This window comes from Podarcis vaucheri (assembly GCF_965113315.1).
Source record: "Podarcis vaucheri genome assembly, chromosome: 2".
In the NCBI taxonomy this organism is placed as follows: Eukaryota; Metazoa; Chordata; class Lepidosauria; order Squamata; family Lacertidae; genus Podarcis; species Podarcis vaucheri.
The window spans coordinates 61,366,281-61,387,289 of NC_138760.1; the positions used below are offsets into that span (position 1 = coordinate 61,366,281).

Here is a 21,009-nt window from a genome sequence, read left to right on the forward strand (position 1 = left end):
TTGGCACTTGACTTCGCTGTCTATAAATGGTATTTTATTTAAGATGTGTGTGTGTGTGTTTAAAGAGATTGTGTCAAAAAATTGGTGAATATTGATATCCACAGAATGGATGTTGACCATTGTGTAATTGCTTGTCAACAGACACCAGTATATTTACAAAATATGTGAGGAATACATGTGAGCATAAATGCTCACATTTTGGACATTTACTGTAATATTCATCCACACATAGGTGAGTGTGTATGCCTGTGTCCCCTTGTAAGTGTGCAGTACACAATTTGAAGGAAGTTTGTGCTGGGTATATTGTGAAGGGCAGTCTCTGAGATCTGATTTGTTGCTTCACATCTACCACATGTTGCATTTAAAGCATTCAAGTGTACACCTTTAATCCTGGGAACTGAAGTTCTCCCCTCGCAGAGCTGTAATTCACAGTGCCTTTATCAAACTGCAACTCCCAGGGATTTTTTGGAGAAGCAATGTGTGTTGGCAGTGCTTTAAAGCTATGGTGTGGATCTGTCCCAGCATCTGGAGGATTATAGCACAAGCCAGAAGAGCAGTCAGCTGTATGTGTATTTTTAGAACTGAAAATAATAAGATTTTATGTACATGCTGAAAAGTAATTTGTTTTGTCATGCTACGGCTATCATGTGATTATCCGGTACGTTTCAGCACCTCGGGACTGGAACTCAGTCTCACAAAAACAGGAATCTTTGAAAACTCCCTGGGGTTGATATTTTAATAGTCTGACTGTTTCTTTTCTGATGCTTGTGCAGGGTAAAATAACTCTCCAGTAAATTGTGTTATTTCTGCAACAGCTCTAGGAAATGAAATACATGGGCACAGGGATTGCCATATAGAATAATGAGGCTGGGTGAAAGCAAAGGGAAGGAAAAACCTAACCAAACCTGGAAATCACTAACAATCCTAGGAGGGGTTCGGTTCATAGCTGTCAACTTTTCCCTTTTCTTGCGAGGAATCCTATTCAGAATAAGGGAATTCCCCTTTAAAAAGGGGAAACGTTGACAGCTGTGGTTCGCTTGGGTCCTGATGGAAGTACGAAGGGGCCCAGCATCAAAAATGACAGCTACCTGCAACTGATTGTAATCAGTGGAAGATGCAAATGTTAAGAACTTTATCACCAGTGTTTAACTCTCCACCCACCCCACCAAGTTAGAACCTGCTTTTGCAAATACTACACATGGAATTGAGGTCCATTACTTAGATGACTGTATTATCCAGCATGTCTATGAAGTTTAGTGACATGTTTCTGTGTCTGCAGGTAAACTGATGCTGATGCTAAATAGAGCTGTAAGAAAGTGAAACATACAGAGGTGACATGAAACACACATGCCCATTACAATATAATGTATGCAGTACCTACCAGGATGCAGCCTGCGATCCTCGTGCACAGATCGGCTTTTGTTTGATCATCGTATCTGAGGTCCTGTTTTCTTTGTAATATAAGCGGGATGCAAATAGGACTAACAAGAGTAGAACAGGGAATTATTACCCTGCATGTTATGAAAAATGCCCGGTTCCTTCCACTCTTCAGTCTAATTTAAAAACAATTTAGGCTGCATTCCCAACCCTCTTACTTGGGATTAAGCCCCTTTGAATTAAACAGGACTTACTTCTGAGTGGACATGGTTAGGATTGCGCCATTAGACAGATTTCTGTTTCTAAAGTAGAAGAAGGACTGATGTTTGTTCACAAATAAAAACAGTAAGAGCTGATGGCACGTTTAAATCGCACAATGCATTAATTTTGTAGCATATTTATGGCCAAAACAAAGGCATTCATTCAGTTAGCAACTCTGCAAATAGTTTTTAAGAAGTAAATTGCAGAAACAGGGAGCTTGATCTGGATCCAAAAGAAGCCAAAATGCAACAAGCAACAGGTGTGAGGCCTCCAATTTGGATTGTGACTCAGCAGAGAGCAAAAGGCTAAAGACCCTGTACGCACCATGCCAGGATTCCAGTCTGGATCAGACTCTGCATGCCTGCAATTTACATATTTTTAAAAAGACGTTTAAAAAAATGTTAATCGTATCCATCTTGGCTGTTCTTGACACAGGGAGGGAGGGAAAGTAGCAGGTAAATGGTATCATGTCCAAAATGGTGTTACCTTAAGGTTACCAGATTTTTTTCAATGTATCCGGGGACACTTTTCAACTTCCTACTAAATAGATGGATTTTGTCAGGGGACTGAATTGCAAATCCGGGGACTGTCCCCGGGAAACGGGGACGTCTGGTAACCTTATATTACCTAGAGTTTGGCCATTATTAACACAGAGCAGGGAGGAAATGGACAGTGGTATGAGGGATGTCTTTTGATGCCCCTTCATGGCTGAGTGGGGATTTGAATCCTGGTCTCCCAGGCCCAAGGGACCCCAAAGCAGTGTACAAGGAAAGAAAATGCCCATTTAACAACACCAAGACAAAGTTAAGCACAAGACGACAAAAGAAAAACAAAAGCAACCACCTCGGGGCCAAAGAGCTACCTAGGAGGAGGGAGCAAATCAATTGATATCCATCAGCCTTTCATCAACTTCCTCAAGTTCAGCAGGTGAGGAGCAAGAGAGGCCTCTCATGGGAGGGAATGCTGCAGCTAAGAAGGCTTGCATGCTCACTAACACCACTGCAATCAGAGCCTTAAAGAGATCAATGGATGGGCAAGATTGGGTGGGGGCAGATAGCTCTTAGGAATAATCAGTCAATTTCAGGCTATAGCAAGTTGCTAGGAGGAGGGAGGGACGCGGGTGGCACTGTGGGTTAAACCACAGACCCTAGGACTTGCCGATCGGAAGGTTGGCTGTTCGAATCCCCGCGACAGGGTGAGCTCCCAGCTCCTGCGAACCTAGCAGTTCGAAAGCATGTCAAAGTGCAAGTAGATAAATAGTTACCACTCCGGCGGGAAGGTAAACGGCGTTTCCATGCGCTGCTCTGGTTCACCAGAAGCGGCTTAGTCATGCTGACCACATGATCCGGAAGCTGTATCCTGGCTCCCTCGGCCAATAAAGCGAGATGAGCGTCGCAACCCCAGAGTCGGTCACGACTGGACCTAATGGTCAGGGGTCCCTTTACCTTTTTAGGAGGAAGGAGAAAGCTTACTGAAACCAGATCAGCCAAACCAGAACCAGGTTAGATGGGGGAAGGGATGTAGCTTCACTTCCAAAAGGTCCCAAGTTCAATCTGGCATCTCCATGTGAGAAAGACTGTACCAGTGTTGAAAATACTGAGCTGGATGGACCAATGGTTTTAGACAGCTTTCTATATGTTCCTATTGGAAAAGTGGGTGTTCTGCTGACTTGAATGGCTACTCAGCTTCATATGATGATGGATGACAGGCATTTGACCATATGCCTGCTCTCAAAATGTCAAGAGAAAGGCAGCTGGAGCTTTGCAATGCTGCAGAGGAAACACAAACCGTTAGCTTGAAAGATCAAAACAGATGCAGGATGTCTTTCATAATGAGGAATGCTTGCAAGACAGAGTTAAGAATACGACATATCTTTCCATACCATTGATTGTAGAACAATGCAAGGAGAAGGAAGGAGGCCATCTGCAAGGCAACAATGGGATGCCTGCTCATAGAATGAAATGAGGAGAGGAATACATGAGGTCCAGTGCTATGATATGCTTACCATAACTGCAAATCTAGCCCTGGAAAGAAGGAGACATGCATAAACAGGGCTGTGCTATCTTACAACTGAATGCCTAGAATTTGTCTTGGGTGAGCAATTTAGTATACACAGGATCACAGCATACATTTATAGAGAGAAGTTTCTAGCCCTCAGGATTGTGAAGACTGACTTGAAACTAAAGCATGCTAGTAACACTTGGCAAATTCTCAGAAGTGGGAGGAAAGGAAAGAGGGAAGGAAGTGGTTGTGGGGGCCGCATAGCTCTTTCCATTTTCCCCAAATTAGCAAAAGCAAAGCATACTATATAAAATAAGCGAATGTGCTGATTTATAATTAATTAACACATGCTCCAGAATCTAGCATTTCTTTATCAGGTATTTTTGTTAAGCCGGGGTATTTAGAGGCCTGCATTCAAAACCTGAGTTTTGTGTCCAATCCACCCAGCCATTCCTCCTTCTGCAGAAGTGCTTCTATGGCCTCCATTATTAAATGGAGCTTCCTTGCTGAACTTTTTCTACATTCATCGGCATTTGCCATCCTGTCACTTGACAAGGTCGTGTAGAAGAAGGAAGCCTTGTCAGTTTTACTGACACCCGACCATCCTTTTCCCGCTCTGACAATGGTTAAAGATCAGCAACTTTTAATGCATCTGTGATATTGAGATGACTCTTCCTTTTTTCCCTTTTGTTTCACCAAAAAAACAAAACAAAAACCCCCTTAACCATTTCATTGGAGACTGAAAAGTAAAAATGTGAAGGAAATGGTGGTGGAATGCAGGAAGGAAGGTTGCACGCTCTTAAACTGTCAGCAACCACATCATGATGGGATTGCATCCAATAATAGTTGCAGGGTATTATTGGCCAGCATCCAAAGTAACCAGGTGTGAGATTTACTCTCCAAACTGGAAGGTGTTTGGTGAAGCGGGAAAAGTGCAAGTTGCTAATGATAGTAATATATGCTAATGTGCGTGGGGGAAGATTCCCAAATGATAAATTTTATGTGCTTGGAATTGCACATGCAGTTTTGAATTTAGTTAGGTCCCAGCTTCTGGGTGTGGCTTTTTATAGCTTGAAGTGTTCCTACACAGCACCCACTTGCTCACGTGCTTGTGGTTACTTGTCCAGTTGGGGCTATGCATGTTAAAGCCTGCTTTTGCAAATACATACTGCAGACTGGATTGAGGCGTATATGTTTTCAGTGTCTCCACCTGTCCACGAACCAGTTTGCCTTGCAGATACATCATAAACTACTTTGAATTGCAAATAGCTGGGCAGAAGTCGTGAGAACAATAGACACCTTTTGCCAGAAAAAAAAATTAGTTCATTCGTTCTTTAAGTAAGTAGCTTGCAATTTGCAGCTCCCATTTACTTCAATGTAAATGCAGCCTTTTACATGTTTAACCCTCACTGTAGTCACTGAATGGTAGAACCTTAGGAGCCAGCACTTCAGAGACAATTCAGAATGGATGACAGAGAACAGCACCATTTCAAAAGTAAAATATAGTATCTGAATTGTCCTGTATTATTGTTTCAGAGTTAGCGTTACAGAGTTTAGGTCTGATGGTTGTTGTTTTTTTTACAGGCAGTAGAGAATAGAAATGATTTGCTGATAGTCTGAATAGCGGACACTTGGCAAAAAGAAAGGAAAAAAGTTATTTCTAGGTAACTCTGCATATAGTAACTGGGAGAAAAACACATTGAAATTCAGTGGCGCTTCCTTCTTAATTGACATGTATAGATTTCACAGAAAATGATTTATTTCCATTTATAAAAATGCACTGCAGTTATAATTTTAGTCAGAGAACCAAATATTATTTGTTACTATTATGGAACTAAAATAGTTGGAATATGCATTCCTGGGGCTCCTTCAACATTCTTAGTCTCATTGCCATCTCTGTCAAGTTCTGGTTGATATGATAGTGATCAAACGTTTTGTGGAAATCTGTGCTTACAGCTTACAGTACTTCCTGACATGTCCAAATTGGCATAATGTCTGGGAAAACCCAGATGTATGGTTGTATGGTTTCAAAAATAAAATAACAATTCAATATCTTGGGTGTGTTTCCTTAAAAATGCTCAGGAATGTTACTTTTTGAAATATGGCAACTGCAACAGTGTGACTATGTGCAGTGCAGTGTGCAGGCATTTCATGCAAGATTCATGCCCATATCTAGGATTTTCACCCTACATTTTCCTAGTAATGTCATATGAAATGCTAATGGGAGTTTGCTTCTATTCAGGACTGTAGCCTTCTTGTCATGTTTCAAGTTGCCCTAGTTGTTGCTCTTGTTGTGATTACTTTCTTAAATGATGAATCACATTTCATACGGTGTAGCACTATTTTGCCATTCATGACCTTTCTGTCCATTAACAGTTGGTGAACATTCCAGAGTTGTCAATGGAACTCCACATCAGACCACCCAACAAAAACAAAGGGGGAAAGAGTTGAATCAGCTGCTGTCTGTAAATAGATTTGTAACAAAAGGAATGTTTAGTAATACAGGGATGATACTCTTTCACCACCTTTTGATTCATCACTAAGAAATTTTGGCACTCCAACTTTGAAAGTGCAGCAAATTGATTTTACAAATAGTTATTCCAGCCATTGTCCAGACTTTCAGGGTTCTGTTCCCCCAGAATTTCTGCCATTCACATAATTGTGCTCTAGGAAGAAGATAAGATAGGTAAGAAAATAAGGAAGATAGGTAAGAAAAAATTGCTTTTGGTTACACAACTGATAGCAGTTTCTGACTTGTACAGCTGGGTTACATATCCAGCTTTCTAGATTTTAGAGTTAAATCCCACAATTAAAAGTCATAAATTTCCATCATGTCACTCTCTTCCCAACTCAGTGTCAATTTGAAAGAAAGAAAAAACGTTTTATGTATCGTGCATTAGCAATTGGTCACTGAAAATAGTTGTATGAAATATGATGCCATGTTCTGGATCTTCATGTTTATGTGTATAAAAGACCTATAGCTCACTTTTATTAAGGAAAACACATGTATAAGCTTATAGGCTACAATCCTATACCGTGTTCACACTTAAGGCCCATCAAACTCAATATGACATACTTCTGAGTAGGCATTGCATTGTTATTCCTCAGAAATATTAGAGGGCATGACTGAAAGAGGCTTTTGTTGCTAGAACCCATACTACAGAGCTGCTGCTAATGAGGCTGATGTTAGAAAGATGGACCACTGACAAATACATGCATCAGAAAGTATCAGTAAAAATATTTTACTGTCACTTATTTTTCTGTGATTGCAGAGCCCTCTCCATACATAGAGGCCATAGTTTATGCTATACTAGCTAGGGTCAGATCAGTGTTCTACCTATATCCCAAACAGCCCCCCCCCCTTTTAACAATGGCCCTGTCAGGGTGATTCAGAGGAAATATGCAGGAAGCAGAGGCATTAAGGAGTGATTCATTTACCTCCTGTTATTCACTCCCACATTCCAGTATTTTGTGACTTGTAGACACCCTGCTTATGAGGATGAGCAGTTTGTAAATGTATTGGCTAGACAATAATGCACCTCACATAAGCCTGGCAAATGTGTGTATGTGTGTACATCTGTGTGTTTTAATCTAAGTATAATACAGTGGTACCTCAGGTTACAGATGCTTCAGGTTACAAACACTTCAGGTTACAGACTCCGCTAACCCAGAAATAGTACCTGGGGTTAAGAACTTTGCTTCAGGATGAGAACAGAAATTGCACGACGGCGGTGCAGTGGCAGTGGGAGGCCCCATTAGCTAAAGTGGTACCTCAGGTTAAGAATAGTTTCAGGTTAAGAACGGACCTCCAGAACGAATTAAGTTCTTAACCTGAGGTACACTGTATACTTATTCAAAAATATGTTTTACAGGTTAAGTGGTATTTTGCTTTTCAAACATAATCCGTTCCGGAAGACAGTTCGAGTTCTGAAACGTTAAAAAACTGAAAACTCAATAGCTGGCAGCTGGGCCTCAGGATCTTGCACTCAGCAGATGCCGCGTGGCATGTTTGACTTCTGAGGCGTGTTTGAAAACCGAAGCATTTACTTCCAGGTTTACAGCGTTCAAAAACTGAAATGTTTGTCAATGAAGATATACAACAACCGAGGTACCATTGTATTACAGAGGATGCTTACTTTTCAATCTGTAAGAAATTATTCTGGTATGGTGTTCCTTAATTCCAGAATAAGCAAGTAGCACTCGTATTTCTTTTTATCAAGCAATCTTTCCCAAATGTCTTTTCTTTGCTTGGAACTACTTGTATAATGATATAACCTCTTAAAACTCAGGAACTGAACTAATGTTCCTCAGCCGTGCTAACAACCTATTTTTAGGAGCCTGGTCAATCTATTACCAGACTTCAAAAATACACTCCACACTGGTGAGTTGGCCAGTGTGGGCTGCTGATCATGATGCTACCATGTTCCATACGTGCAGGGCTCTTTTTCAGTCGGAACTCAGTTCCAGCATGTCTCAGGTGGGTGGGTGCCATTGCCATTATAAGAGAACATAGACAGACTACAACGATAGTTTGACAACCAGATTTCGTCATTACTTTTAGCACCAATAGTTGCTCTGTAAATGCTTTCTGCTTCACAAGAATAAGCTTTAAAATACCCTTGCCTTCTTGCCTTGTTGGAGATTGGCAAGCAGGGTGGTGGAGGCTGCGGGTGAGAGTAGTTTATGACAACAAACTTTCATTGTAGTCCACTGTTCATATTTCCACAACACTGTCATGCTATTATTTGAACATTTCAGAGGTTGAGGAGTAAGTTTATCACTGTTCACGTCTCCACATCCCAGCAATGCCATTGTTCCTACGCTACGTTTTTGGGGTAGGGATGGTGCTGAAAAAAGGCTACTTACAAGAACCCTGCAATGTGCCCCCACATTTTGATAGTGGTTTGCAACAACTCTGCCGCACAGCCACTGTTATTAGCCCCATATTGCTGCTGTTGTTAGCATCCGTCTGTTTCGGCGGTGGGGGGAATGGAGGAGTGTGCCTTCAGGAGTGGTTGGAGAGTTACAGTCAGTACTTTTTTCTGGGGGGACACAGGGGTACGCATACCCCTAAACATTTTGTGAATCTTTGTACTTTTGTCTATTTATTTATTTTCTCCAATTTGAACTATACAATGGTGCATTTCTTGAATCAAAACGAGAGTATCCCTAATTTTTTTTTTTATAGAAAAAAAGCACTGGTTACAGTGCCTACTGTCGCTGCAGAGACCAATCTGTCTCCAGGCACTGCAATAATCTTTAAGGGATTCCCGTATTGCAGACAGGAGGACTAAGGGAGCAAGGTAGTGGCTTACAGCAACCCTGCTAGATAGCCTTAAGCAGGCTTGGCTAAACTTGGCCCTCCAGCTGTTTTGGGACTACAGTTCCCATCATCCCTGACCACTGATCCTGTTACTAGGGATGATGGGAGTTGTAGTCCCAAAACAGCTGGCGGGCCAAGTTTGGCCACGCCTGCCTTAGGGGGTATCTCCATATTGCACTTTGAGGTGGGTGTTTTGTATTATGACGATATGCATTTTTTTAAAAAAATACGACAACAACAATAATAATGGTATTTCAAGTGCACTAAATTCAGCCAACGGTGTTGCTATGAATGAGTTATCAACGCTCCGCAGCAAGAGTTATCCTGGTTAACTGTCACCGCCACCGCTCCCTCAGTCAAAAGCTGCGGTCAACCAAGTGCAGGCGCGGCTGTGCTCCGCTCGCTTCCACGCAGACATATTACGCGGCTACCACATTCTAAATGGAACCGGAAGCCAGGGTGTGTGTGTGTAACGTCCCAACTCTATGGTGTTACTCTAGCCTTTCAGTTTCTATGATTCTCCATTCCACGAAGGAGCAATGGTTGTGGGCGGGGTCTAGATCATGCCCCGCCTTTCCACCAGCCCATTCTGGAGTCGAAAGTCTTATACTCCTATTCCTCCTCCCTCCGCTAATTGATACTCCGTGTAAGGCGCCCGCCTTCGCAGCTTCTGAAAAACGCCCTGGCTCGGGTGCGTTTTTTGTGGCGAGTGTGAGAAGGGATGCCTTTATCCCCAATTTTTATTTCGGCGAATGGCGGTGGGTTATCTCTCATTTTGTTTCTCTAGAAGGAGAAGCAGCGGAGGAAGTTTTGAGTCGCCGGTTGAACTTGTGCGCCTCAACCCCCGCCCGCGCAAAGGATGAGCAGTGCGTGAGAGGACGAGAACCGCGAAGCCAGCCACGTCCCTGCGAGCGAGCGAGTGAGCGAGAGGCAGCGGGCGGGCCGAAGAAAGTCCGGAGACTTTGGCCGGTAACTTCTAACCCAGCAAGTATCCCGCCCGCTCCCGAGCCGAAGGAGGAGGAGGAGAACGAGGGAAAGGACGAGCGGACTCCCTCCGCCTGTGGAGGATGAAGCAGCCGCCGCCTGCGCCGCGCGCCCGTCGGGCAGCCGCGGGAGAAGCCTGGAGGAGCCCCGGGCGGGCACCGCGCCGCTGAGGGGAGGAAGGGAGCGAACGGGGACCCAGCCCGGGACCCCCCGGCCGGACGACGTGCCTGCTCGCCCCACGGAGAGCGGTTTGTGTCGCTTCAACGCCCTCAACGGACACTTTCTCTCCCCCCCCCCCGTTGCCCTGCTGACACGGGAGTTCCTTGCTTCGCGTGACAGAATTTCACACACACACGCGGGTCAGTCAGCCAGCGTCTCTCCTCCCCACATCTTTTTTTCTTCTCTCTCTCACTCTCCCCCCCCCCCATTTCATTCTCCGCCCCAAATTAGCAAGTCGCAGCGAAGCTTCCGTTTCTACGAGCGGAGTCCCAGCCACAACCCCTTTTCCCCTCCTCCCATTCCTTCTCCTAAAATTTCACCATCGGATTTAACACCCCCCCCCTTCATCCCCGCCCTCCATATTTCTGGAATCCGTTGGCTCGCCTTCCCCGCTCCCTCCCTCCCTCTTCCCCATGGCTGAGCCACCCCCTCCCCTCCCAACACCTGGATTCGGCCATGCCTCCCCCCCCCACTGACCCCCTCGCCAGGTTTCCCGAGCCCTCCATGTGCTTAATCTGACCCTCTCCCCCCCCCCCCGGCGGCTCTCCCTTGGCGCGGATTCTGGAGGAGAATTTGGCCACCCGACTTCCAAACATTTTTTCCTTCCAGAAACCACAAACACTCCCCTCTTTCTCTTTTCCAAAACATTTTCCTCCTTTGAACCTTGTGGCGTTATGAGGTCTTTTCTTGGATCCCGCTCCCAAGATCCCTGCTGGAAGAGAAGTGGCTACTGTTTTCATTCTTTGATCGTGCTGTAAAAAGTTTCTAAACCTTGGAAGGAGATGAAACTCTGGATGTTTTCTTCCCGGCTGGACCTCTCTGGGGATGCGGAATATGTATTGGAGGTGCTGAGATCTTCGTGAAACCTTTCAGTTCCTCAGATTTGCCCGTTGTCTGGAATTTAAAAAAACCACCACAACCTCTTCAAGACCATTATTGTTGTAACAAGGGGGTTTGGCTGGACTTGGGGAAAAAAAACCTTTTGTGAACTAGGGCAACTGGATAACAAGAGTAATAGGATGACATCTCTTGTGGATCCCAGGATTAAACAAGCACTGCGGAAAAAGCCATCAGAAAGAACTCAAGAGGTATGTTATTCTGTAAACTTTTCACTTGGTTTCTTTATGCCTAAATGTTGGAGCTGCTTCACATAAGCACTCTTTTGCTTCCATCTAGGACTGCCCACGGAATTTGGGATTGTATCATCACACGTGACAAAGCACGCATGTTTGTTTTGCAGTGTGGGATACACTGGTAGAAATGCCTATTGGTTGTTCTTTCATGATTGTGACATAAGAATGGGTGAAATACATGTCTATATGTACATTCCTAAGAAGTGACAAACAACATATTTCTTCCAGAGGAATACAGTTCATGTAGGAAATAGTTTTGTGGGAAATCATTCCTTATACACACAAATGCAGTGACACACTTTGGGTAATTTTGCAAGAGTTGTAGAAAGGAGAGTTGAATACCCTCCTTTTCACTTTAAAGTCCTTCTGTAGCCTTTTGTGAACTTTAAAAAGCTACAGTGCTTAAGACCACAATTTCTTAGTCTCAGAAACACAGTAACTTAGGCTGCATGTTGTTGATGTGTCTCAGTAAAAGTTGAATGATACCTATTTTTCAAACATAGTTCTTCAAGATTAAAATGGGTATCTAGACACCTAGTTTAAAATACTTTTTGTATCCCCATATAAGTTCACAAAGCATGTGTGTAGAAATTTGCAAATCTAATGTGTAGTTGTACGTATGTCTGCTCAGAAGTGTCCCATTGAGTTTAATGGGACTTATTCCTAGGGTAGTTGATATTGGGTTGCAGTGTAGTTATGCTTAAGCACTGATGTGGTAATTAAAACTCTTAATCTGTAACCAGTAATACTTGGGGTTTAATGTAAATTATGCAAGGCCATTGTTGTTAGGCTGTTGTATTTTATTCTCAGCCTGGGAATGTTTTTGTTAAAAGTTCTGAATGGAGTCTTTTGAATCATACTTGCTGTGATTATATGTGGCTGAGAGAGGGGGGCACTATGGGAAGATAACCATGCTACAGTTGGCTCTTTTTGAGACAGGGAAGCATCTGTTCTCTGTTGCTACTTCGGTTAGCAAAGAATCCTGGAACAAGAGCCTTCTAGAAAATGTGTTGAAATAGGACATAGAAAATAGTCGTTGCCAGTAATCTTAATCAATCTCATGTGCATTTCTCACTATTTTGTCTTTCTATAATACTTTGACATTCAGATCTAAGAAATTAGGCTTCACATTACTTCATTTTATGTTTCCTGAACTGGCTTTTTTGGAGACCATACTTGGAAGAATCATTGATTGTAGGGTAGACTGGTTGTTGTTTTTTAAATTGTTCTGGTTTTTAATTTTGTCCTTATCCCTGGTTTGCCATCCTTCAGTTGTATCCACTTCCTGATAAATGCACTTGGATCCCAGTGGATATTTAACTAATTGATGGGAAATGCTTCTTTCCCAATTCAGTTGAAGGATAGTCAGGGTTAAGAAGAATAATCTTTGATTTCTATCCAGTATGTGTATATGAGGTTCTGAGCATGTATCTTTACTGTTTCCTGTTACTTTTAAAGGGATGAGATGGAAATTGAGCTAACCATATTTGGATAGTAGCAACAGATGCAACTGGATTCTTATTAATCCAGTACTTCTGATGCTAGTGTTGTTTAGTTTCTTGCTGAATATTTGAGCATTCAGCAGTCAAGTTACAGAGATTGCCATTCAATCCCCCCTTCTTTTTTTAAAAAAAGAAAGTTTATAACCAAAACAGAAAACCCAAAGGCTGTATCTGTCTAAAATGGTGTTAGCTAACTGAAGAGAGCTGCTAGAAATAAAAAAGCTTGCACTGTTCCATAAAAGATAAGCAAAAGATGTTTGCAGATATCTGGGGGGTGTGAATATGAACCTTGGGGTCACTAACTACTTTTGGGTAGTTTGTGGAACACATGCATTGTTAAATTAAAACTTAGATCACTAAAACTCTGTATTTAAGTAAGTGGTAACTTGAAGCTAGAAACAGTTCGGGTACTTAAGTGCTAAAATGTAGTGGTGGTATAAAATGATAAATCTATATATTCTTCCGTTCAGGTCTGTGTTGGAATAATTAAAGTAATTCCAATGCAAAGTGATAACTTCACATATGTAAACTTGTTGGTGATAATCAAAATTCAGGCTTGACCATTTTTCAGTCATTTCTTCCTCCTTGCTGATTGACCTGAAAGGAATTTCAGGCTTGGTTTTATGTAGGTTGATAACAAGAACTGTTGTATTTGCTGCTTTTAGACAAATAAAACCAATGGTGTACTGCCAAATGTAGTCAAAAGATTTAATAAATAAAAGTTCCTTCAGCATCTTCTGTTCAAGTTTCCTTATTCAATATCTCCCTCAACTAGGCAATAAGCTACCACATACCTGTGGAAATGAAAATATGCTACACATATAGTAGTGACTCTTCTCTTATAGAGCTTTCCTTTTGTGAATATAGAAGTACACCAGTGGGGTGAGTATCAAAATAGTGAATATCTAAATAGAGCCTAACATCTGACAGAGAGAAATACTTGGTCTCTTATCTCTTCCAAAATGGTGCCATCCAGATGTTGTGGACTACAATTTGGTCCCAGCCAGTAGACAGAGATGATGGGATTGTAGTCAAACAATATCTGGAGGACACAATATTGACTCATGCTGGTTTAGGGGAACAAGCCAGGATTGTAAACCATGACTTGAAGTTGGCTTGCTTAATTATTGTGTTATATATATATATATATATGTATGTGTGTGTAAATACAGCATGGTTTAGGTCAGGCATACCCAAACTTGGCCCTCCAGCTGTTTGGGACTGCAATTCCCATCATTGCTGACCACTGATCCTGTTAGCTAGGGATGATGGGAGTTGTAGTCCCAAAACAGCTGGAGGGCCGAGTTTGGGGATGCCTGGTTTAGGGTGTTTATAGTTTCTCCAGGTTCAGTCATAATAATTAACTTTCTTAAAAGAGAAGCAAAAGTTTTCTATCTCATATTGCAGCAGCAATTAAACAAGCTACCGGTACTTTGAAAAGAAAGTGGAAGCAAAATCTTCTGAACTCCTTCTAGTTGAATGGGAAGGGTCTGGGGAATGTGTGAGCCCAAAGCTCACTGCAACTCCTTCTAGCTTGTTTGTGTTGCACTTGGTTTAGTGTGATGTGGAAATGATTTAGTGTTGGATGAATTTGCTTCTGGCTCATGGATTATGGTATTTCCTTTTTTCCCTCTGTTATGACTGCAGTGATGCAATGGGCAGCTTTTACTTCCATTTTAAACTTATTGCAGTTACTTGTTACATCTAAACCCCAACAAGCCATAGTTGGTCTTAACCATGGCTTATTCAAACAAGCCAACTTGAAACTGTGTCCTATGATTCTGGTTGTTTCTGTAAACCATAGTTAAATATTAGCCACAGATACAGCAATAAACCACAGTTAATTGAAGACTGCAGCTACACTGAGGGAAGAGAAGGAAAACATACGTATTTAATGTTATGCAAAGGCCCATAAGCTTTTATTATATGGGCGACATATGAGTGGCTTAGATCCAAATAAACACATAGGCAGTTTTCTACTCCTAAGAAGGTTTGGGCTTGTGTTTCTCAAATAGAAGTCCTCATGGAAAACCACTTTTGAAACTGATGAAAAAAGGAAATGGGAGTCTGCCATTCAAATAAAAAAAGGAAGATTCTTTGGGGTGTGCTCAGTTCCTTAGTTTGAAGTTTGGTCTTTGAATCTTAGCCAGTACACAGACCTTAGGGCTATCATGCAAAACGGAAGCAAATCATTTCTTTATTTTCTTTAGAAAATAAGCATTCTTACAGTAAGCATTCTTAGCAATAAAATTGGATATTTAGTTAAAACTATGACCTCTTTGATGATATATTGTAATTCTGTGTATAGTTTGCCTGGAGTAAGAGAACTGAATTGGTAGTGCATGCTTCTGAGGTCAAACTAACATGAATATTTGAAAGATGGTTAGCTGGCCTTCAACAGTTACATTTAACAAGATGGGTATGGCACTGCGCTTTGACATGTAACAAGCCTTTCTCCCAACTTTGAAGCTGTAAAGGTGGGTAAGGATTGTCTTGACAGCTTTGTTGTGATCTGTGTCCCTTCACCAGCTCTGAGGTTGGGTGGAAGAGTGTGTTGATTTGGCAGCTATTTGGTCACTGGCCTGGCCCAGCTGGAGTTGTAGTCCAGCAACTTTGGGAGGACACTATGTGAGCTACCTCTGCCCTTCAGCATTATGTGGTTGATAGGTGGGAAACTGGCACATTAAAAAACAAACAAGCCAGATAAATAGGTAGATACCTTGGCAACTTTTACCACTGTTTTAACTTCAAATAATAACAGATTGTGTAATAATAGGAATAATATCTGTGACATTTCAGTTATCCCTTTTGTAATTATGTAGTTAGGAATTTTATTTGTAATAACTGTCATAAAATCTATTGGGTAAATTAAACACATTCATGCATAGGTCTCTACCCAAATTAAGGTGATAATTATCAGTGATAGATGCATTACTAGTAAAAGCACTGCTGTTGGTATAAGTTAACCTTGCTTTAACCTATTCAAATTGAAACTATTATGATTGTTTAGTCTACTTTAGGGTTTAATGTGTGATACTAAAATTCATCTAGGTGTTACATATTATTATTTTTTCTTCAGGAGTAAGTTCTTGTTTTTCTGGTAGAGTTCCAATTCTTAACTGTGCAATATGCAAAACATATATGCTAACATGTTGGCTCATGTTTAAAGAGATGGAAAACTTCATGAATGTGTGTGAAATTACCACAAGAGTGATATTTATCTTTAAAATATCATTGGAGCATTTTTTGGGGGATGGGGGTAATAGTAGATAAGTTCTTAAACTAATGAAGGCCTATATGTCCCTATACTGAAGTGCTTTGAAGTGCCTACCTTGTAATCTCGGCAAATTTTTGGGCTACTTAAGACAATGTTTTATTGCTTGAGGCCAATTTTGTAGAAAATCTTTTGAAGTATTTTTATTCATAAAGTACACTGGCAGCATGGAAAGCAGGGCCTGAAATTACCTGCAACTTCGCTGTATTTCACTAAAATATGAAAACAGGTCTAATGGCAGGTAACATTGGGGCTATTTTTGGCTCAGTTTTATTCAAATAATACACAGTTTAATATAATGATTGATAACATATTTTTTACAATACAAATATATTAACAGTATTCAAAATGCTGTAGGAGATTTATTTATTCTGTGACGGCAGAGGATCAGGTTGTGATCCTCTACACGCTTACCCTGGAGTTAGTCCTATTAAACTTAATATGGCTTATATCTGTGGATGAATAGACTTGTGCTGTAAGAGACATGGACAGCAATCCTAACTATGCTTATTAGGGAGTGAGTTCTGTATACCTCAGAGTAAATATGGCTAGTATTGCACTGTTAGATTCCCCTGTCTGCAGGGTACACCAAATGTAGATGTAGAGGAGAGGCTCTTTCATCACTGTTGGCATTGATAATGCTGATCATATAATACTAACTGTGAGGAAGAACTAGAATCTAGACCCCCTCCGTACACACAATCTGCATTTTACACTTTTTCATTAATTTGTATTACAGTAGAGCAGTGTTTCCCAACCTTTTTTGGGCAAAGGCACACTTGTTTCATGAAAAAAATCTCGAGGCACACCACCATTACAGCCCCGTGACGTCAGCGCGCAGCGTCACGCCGGGAGGGACGCACGAAAGTGTAAGTTTCATTTTTTTCCCCTCCCCCTTGCCTTCCTTCTGTGCCAACCGCCAAAAAGCCAAGACTTTAGGGCAGCAGGTCGACACGGAAGAAGCTCCTACCTAAGGACAGGTGCGACGGCCGTGTCCTCTTCTGCCACACTTGGCAGCCCTGCCTCACGGTCGTGACTCCCACCCTGATTTCTCCCCGCAGGTCGAGCGGCACAGGCAGCCCAATGTGTCCAGCCCAGACACAAGCCCCGCTTCCCCACTCTAGATCCTGAATGCGACCAAGTGCTCTGGACTCCCAAGCAGGGTGGGAAAGAGGACTCGCATCTGGTAGCCTCCGGGCTCCTCGCCTGCTTGAGGGATGGCATTGCAGGCAAGCTGCCGGCCGTCGCCATCGCTGCCCCCTCATGCGAGTGGACCTGCCCGGAGTGGTGGGCCGGGGGAGGCTCGCTCTCTGTGGGGATGTGGCCTGCACGCGCAGCCCCGCTTCCTCCTGCCCAGGGCTGAGCTCCTTACCCGCGATCTCGGTCTCGCGCACACGGATCCCACTTATTCCAAAGCTCGCGCCACTAGCCGGGGCTCTCACACCGTGCCAGGGCGAGGCGGCGCGGCCCACTGACGTCATCGCGGTTCGCCGCCGCCCTCGACTTCCCTGTTCCCTCCCCTCCCTCGGGTCGCCGTGGTTACCGAGGACTGCAAGCTGCTCGGGCGAGCATGGGGCATTAAGTGGGAGAAGGAAAATTAAAATTAAAACTCGCCTGAAGGCCGCCTCTCCGGATATAAAGCTATCTTTCGAATTTTTTAATTTTTCCCGCGGCACACCAGGCAACATCTCGCGGCACACTAGTGTGCCGCGGAACAGTGGTTGGGAAACACCGCAGTAGAGTGCCTTCTACCCTTGACAAGATATGTGCTACTACTTGAGCATGGTGAAGTTGTAAAAGTAGTACTTAATTTGGCACTGGGACTGATTGAATGAAAATTAACAAAAAATGCATGCACATTTACAATTAACTTTGGTGTATTATGACTAATGTTTATTAAGAAGGTGTCCAGAAAAAAATAGAATGTTAAGAAGTATTTATTGATCATCCTTATTTTCCTTCGCAACAGAAAAGCATCAGTGGGTATTCGCTTCTTCAATTTTGTAGTGATGAGTTCCGAGGTTTGGATTTTCTGATACAGAACTCTGGAAAAGTAATGGGATGCATTTCTCTTTATTTACAACAAACCAAATTGAAAACAAACACGGGGGTGTATTCAGCTAAACAGTTGTGCCAGCAGGAGCTAGTGCAACAAATCCTGCTAGTGCAATGAGGCTTCCTCCTGTGTGTTCCCCACACTTCCCAATTCAGATCTGAGGGGTTGGGACAGCCCCCCCAAATAACACACAGGGGGAGGAGAGGGGAGATGGAGAGGACTATCCGAATAGTGCAACACTGAATTCTTCCCACTGTTTGCTACTTTCTTCTAAAAATATGTAATTTTATTTTACTATTTCAAATAATACTGTATACAGTAGATGAGAATGGGGAACATAAATAGATGTCAGCTAGGCTTTCTCTTTTGGTTGCACGCTGTCTTTGAAATTACTTTTCTGTTGCAAAAAAGCAGAGTTACAGCTTTTCTGATTTTTGGAAATTATTTTGTCACATCCTGTTAAAATACCTTTTTGGTGGATTATTGCATGGTTCTTTCTTTTGAAGGACTAATTCCTCTTTCTGCCATTATTTAAAATCATGGAAGACTGCTAACAAAGTTGCTCTGGTTGCAACTGTTGTTTTCTGTTTATGCCATTATTATGAATTCTCCTTTAATATACAAAGTGTACCATGCACCCAGATTCCCTAGTGATGAACACTGTAAAAAAGGCTGTAATAAAATTCTTGCTGACAGCATAACAAAAGGCCTGTTGTGCTGTTGCACAGCTGAGCCAAACAGAGGAAAACATCTGCTTCTTGTTTCCAGAAATAACTGGTATTTTGAAGTAGAGGTTTTTTTTTCATGGGTCCAATAACTTCCATGCTTAAATCTTTTAGGTGCACTAAGGAGTTAGTCTTAGCTAATTGTTTCCCTCCATGACCTATATTAATTAAGCAACTTTTATAATTTATTTTTAAAATAAATCATCTGTTATTTCCAGAAAAACCTATCTCCCCAAATAGTTTTGAGCATTTACAAATGTGTGGTTAAAAATCAACGTGAAAATGTGTTCAGTTGAATTTTGGCTTCCTTTAATATAAAAGTTTTTTTCTTCTCAATTGTGAGGTAGGGATGATGGTATATTTTATCACTTGCATCCTGTTTTGTTTGTGACAAATCCTGTGTTAGGGCTTCCCGTTCTAGAGGTCATAAAAGTCAGCTGGCAAATTTGAGCCAGTGAGTCAGGATGTCCTGAATTATAGGGCACATCCCTTGGAAGACTTTCCTTTGCATAACTGTATGACGGATGTTTTGGGTTCTATATGTATTTGTACATTTCAGTAGCTATCGTGAACCTATTTTCTATATGGAATATATGCTTATAATGGAGCTTTGCTATCCTTCATCCCATATGTCATGAAAAAGAAAGCTTTAGAATTAAAGATGCTTTAATGATTACACTTCCCTGTGTTATGAAGGTAATAGTCTTGATGGAGCTATTTGATACCTGTCTACATAGTTAAAGCAATCTTTAGGATGCATCATTGCTCAGTAGGTCAGCCAATGACTAGAAAGAAAGAAAGAAAGTTTGGATTTGATATCCCGCCTTTCACTCCCCTTCAGGAATCTCAAAGCAGCTAACATTCTCCTTTCCCTTCCTCCCCCACAACAAACACTCTGTGAGGTGAGTGGGGCTGAGAGACTTCAAAGAAGTGTGGCTGGCCCAAGGTCACCCAGCAGCTGCATGTGGAGGAGCGGAGACGCGAACCCGGTTCCCCAGATTACAAGACTACCGCTCTTAACCACTACACCACACTGGCTCTCACTAGTGGGACTAATGGGGAGTGAGGTGTTGACCAGTTATAGCATAGCTTAGTGACAAACATTGTCATCGTATTAGGACAAAAAGTTATTGTTAAAGTAAGAGAAGCTTTGCTTCTGCCTATAATACTGTATATTGAATAACTGACTCAAAGGCACTGTATACTTCCCAGAGAAACAGGGACTTCATAACAAGTAGAACTGATTCTCACCCCACCCTGTACTGAAATAATTAGACTGTGGGCTGGTAGTTGTCTATAAGCACATAGTTTTGTGCTTAGTGTGGTGGGAACTGTCAGATGGTCCACTTCTGAAATTCTCAGCTTTTGGTTTAAAAGAAATATAACTTTGGTTTTGAAAGCACATTTTAGTCCTCATTATTGTGTTCAATTGTGTCTCCAATTGGGTAGTATTTACATAAGGGTTTGTTATTCAAGGCTGAAATTTGTTGACTTCCATTTATCCCTTCATTTGTGAAGAGTGCCCTGCTACATTATTGTAATAAATAAAAGCCATCATGTATAGATTTTTGGTCACTCTCTCTTTTGTGGGCAGATAGCTTTGAGTATACTATGCGTATGCTTACCCATGCCAACTGAGGGTGAGTTCTTAGGATCAGAAGAAGGGGTTTCCTGGTGGCTCATTTTCTGCACATCACAGCATAGGACTGGACTTAGGCCTCCTTCTGACATTACCTTTGTGAGAGAACAGCAAAAGCTCAAAAATAGTTTAGGCAAACTAAGGCCCGGGGGCTGGATGTGGCCCAATCGCCTTCTAAATCCAGCCTGCGGATGGTCCGTGAATCAGTGTGTTTTTATATGAGTAGAATGTGCCCTTTTATTTAAAATGCATCTCTGGGTTATTTGTGGGGCATAGGAATTCGTTCATTTTTCTTCTTCAAAATAGAGTCCGGCCCCCCACAAGGTTTGAGGGACAGTGGACCAGCCCCCTGCTGAAAAAGTTTGGTGAACTCTGGTTTAGGGTTTCATTCTACGGAACAGACTGGATTAAGACCAGAATCTCAGCCAGAAAGTATACATGTGCCTCTCATCATAGGTTTCAGTTTAAAATTCTCTGGATAGGGTTCTGAACAAAATGCTTTCTTCCAATTAAGG

At 42.1% G+C, this 21,009-nt stretch overlaps 1 protein-coding gene across 5 annotated transcripts in view; it reads left to right on the forward strand.

The window, feature by feature from the left end:
* The first annotated feature begins 9,287 nt into the window (after positions 1 to 9,287).
* The window catches only part of RAPGEF6 (Rap guanine nucleotide exchange factor 6), a 141,316-nt gene continuing 129,594 nt past the window's right edge, over positions 9,288 to 21,009 (forward strand). For 2 of the 5 annotated variants that reach the window (XM_082211468.1, XM_082211472.1), the window contains exon 1: positions 9,288 to 11,253. In XM_082211468.1, coding sequence (XP_082067594.1) covers positions 11,185 to 11,253 — 69 coding nt within the window. In that variant the 5' untranslated portion in view covers positions 9,288 to 11,184. The remainder of the gene's footprint in view (positions 11,254 to 21,009) is intronic. The other 3 variants (XM_082211469.1, XM_082211470.1, XM_082211471.1) reach the window with 3 other exon arrangements.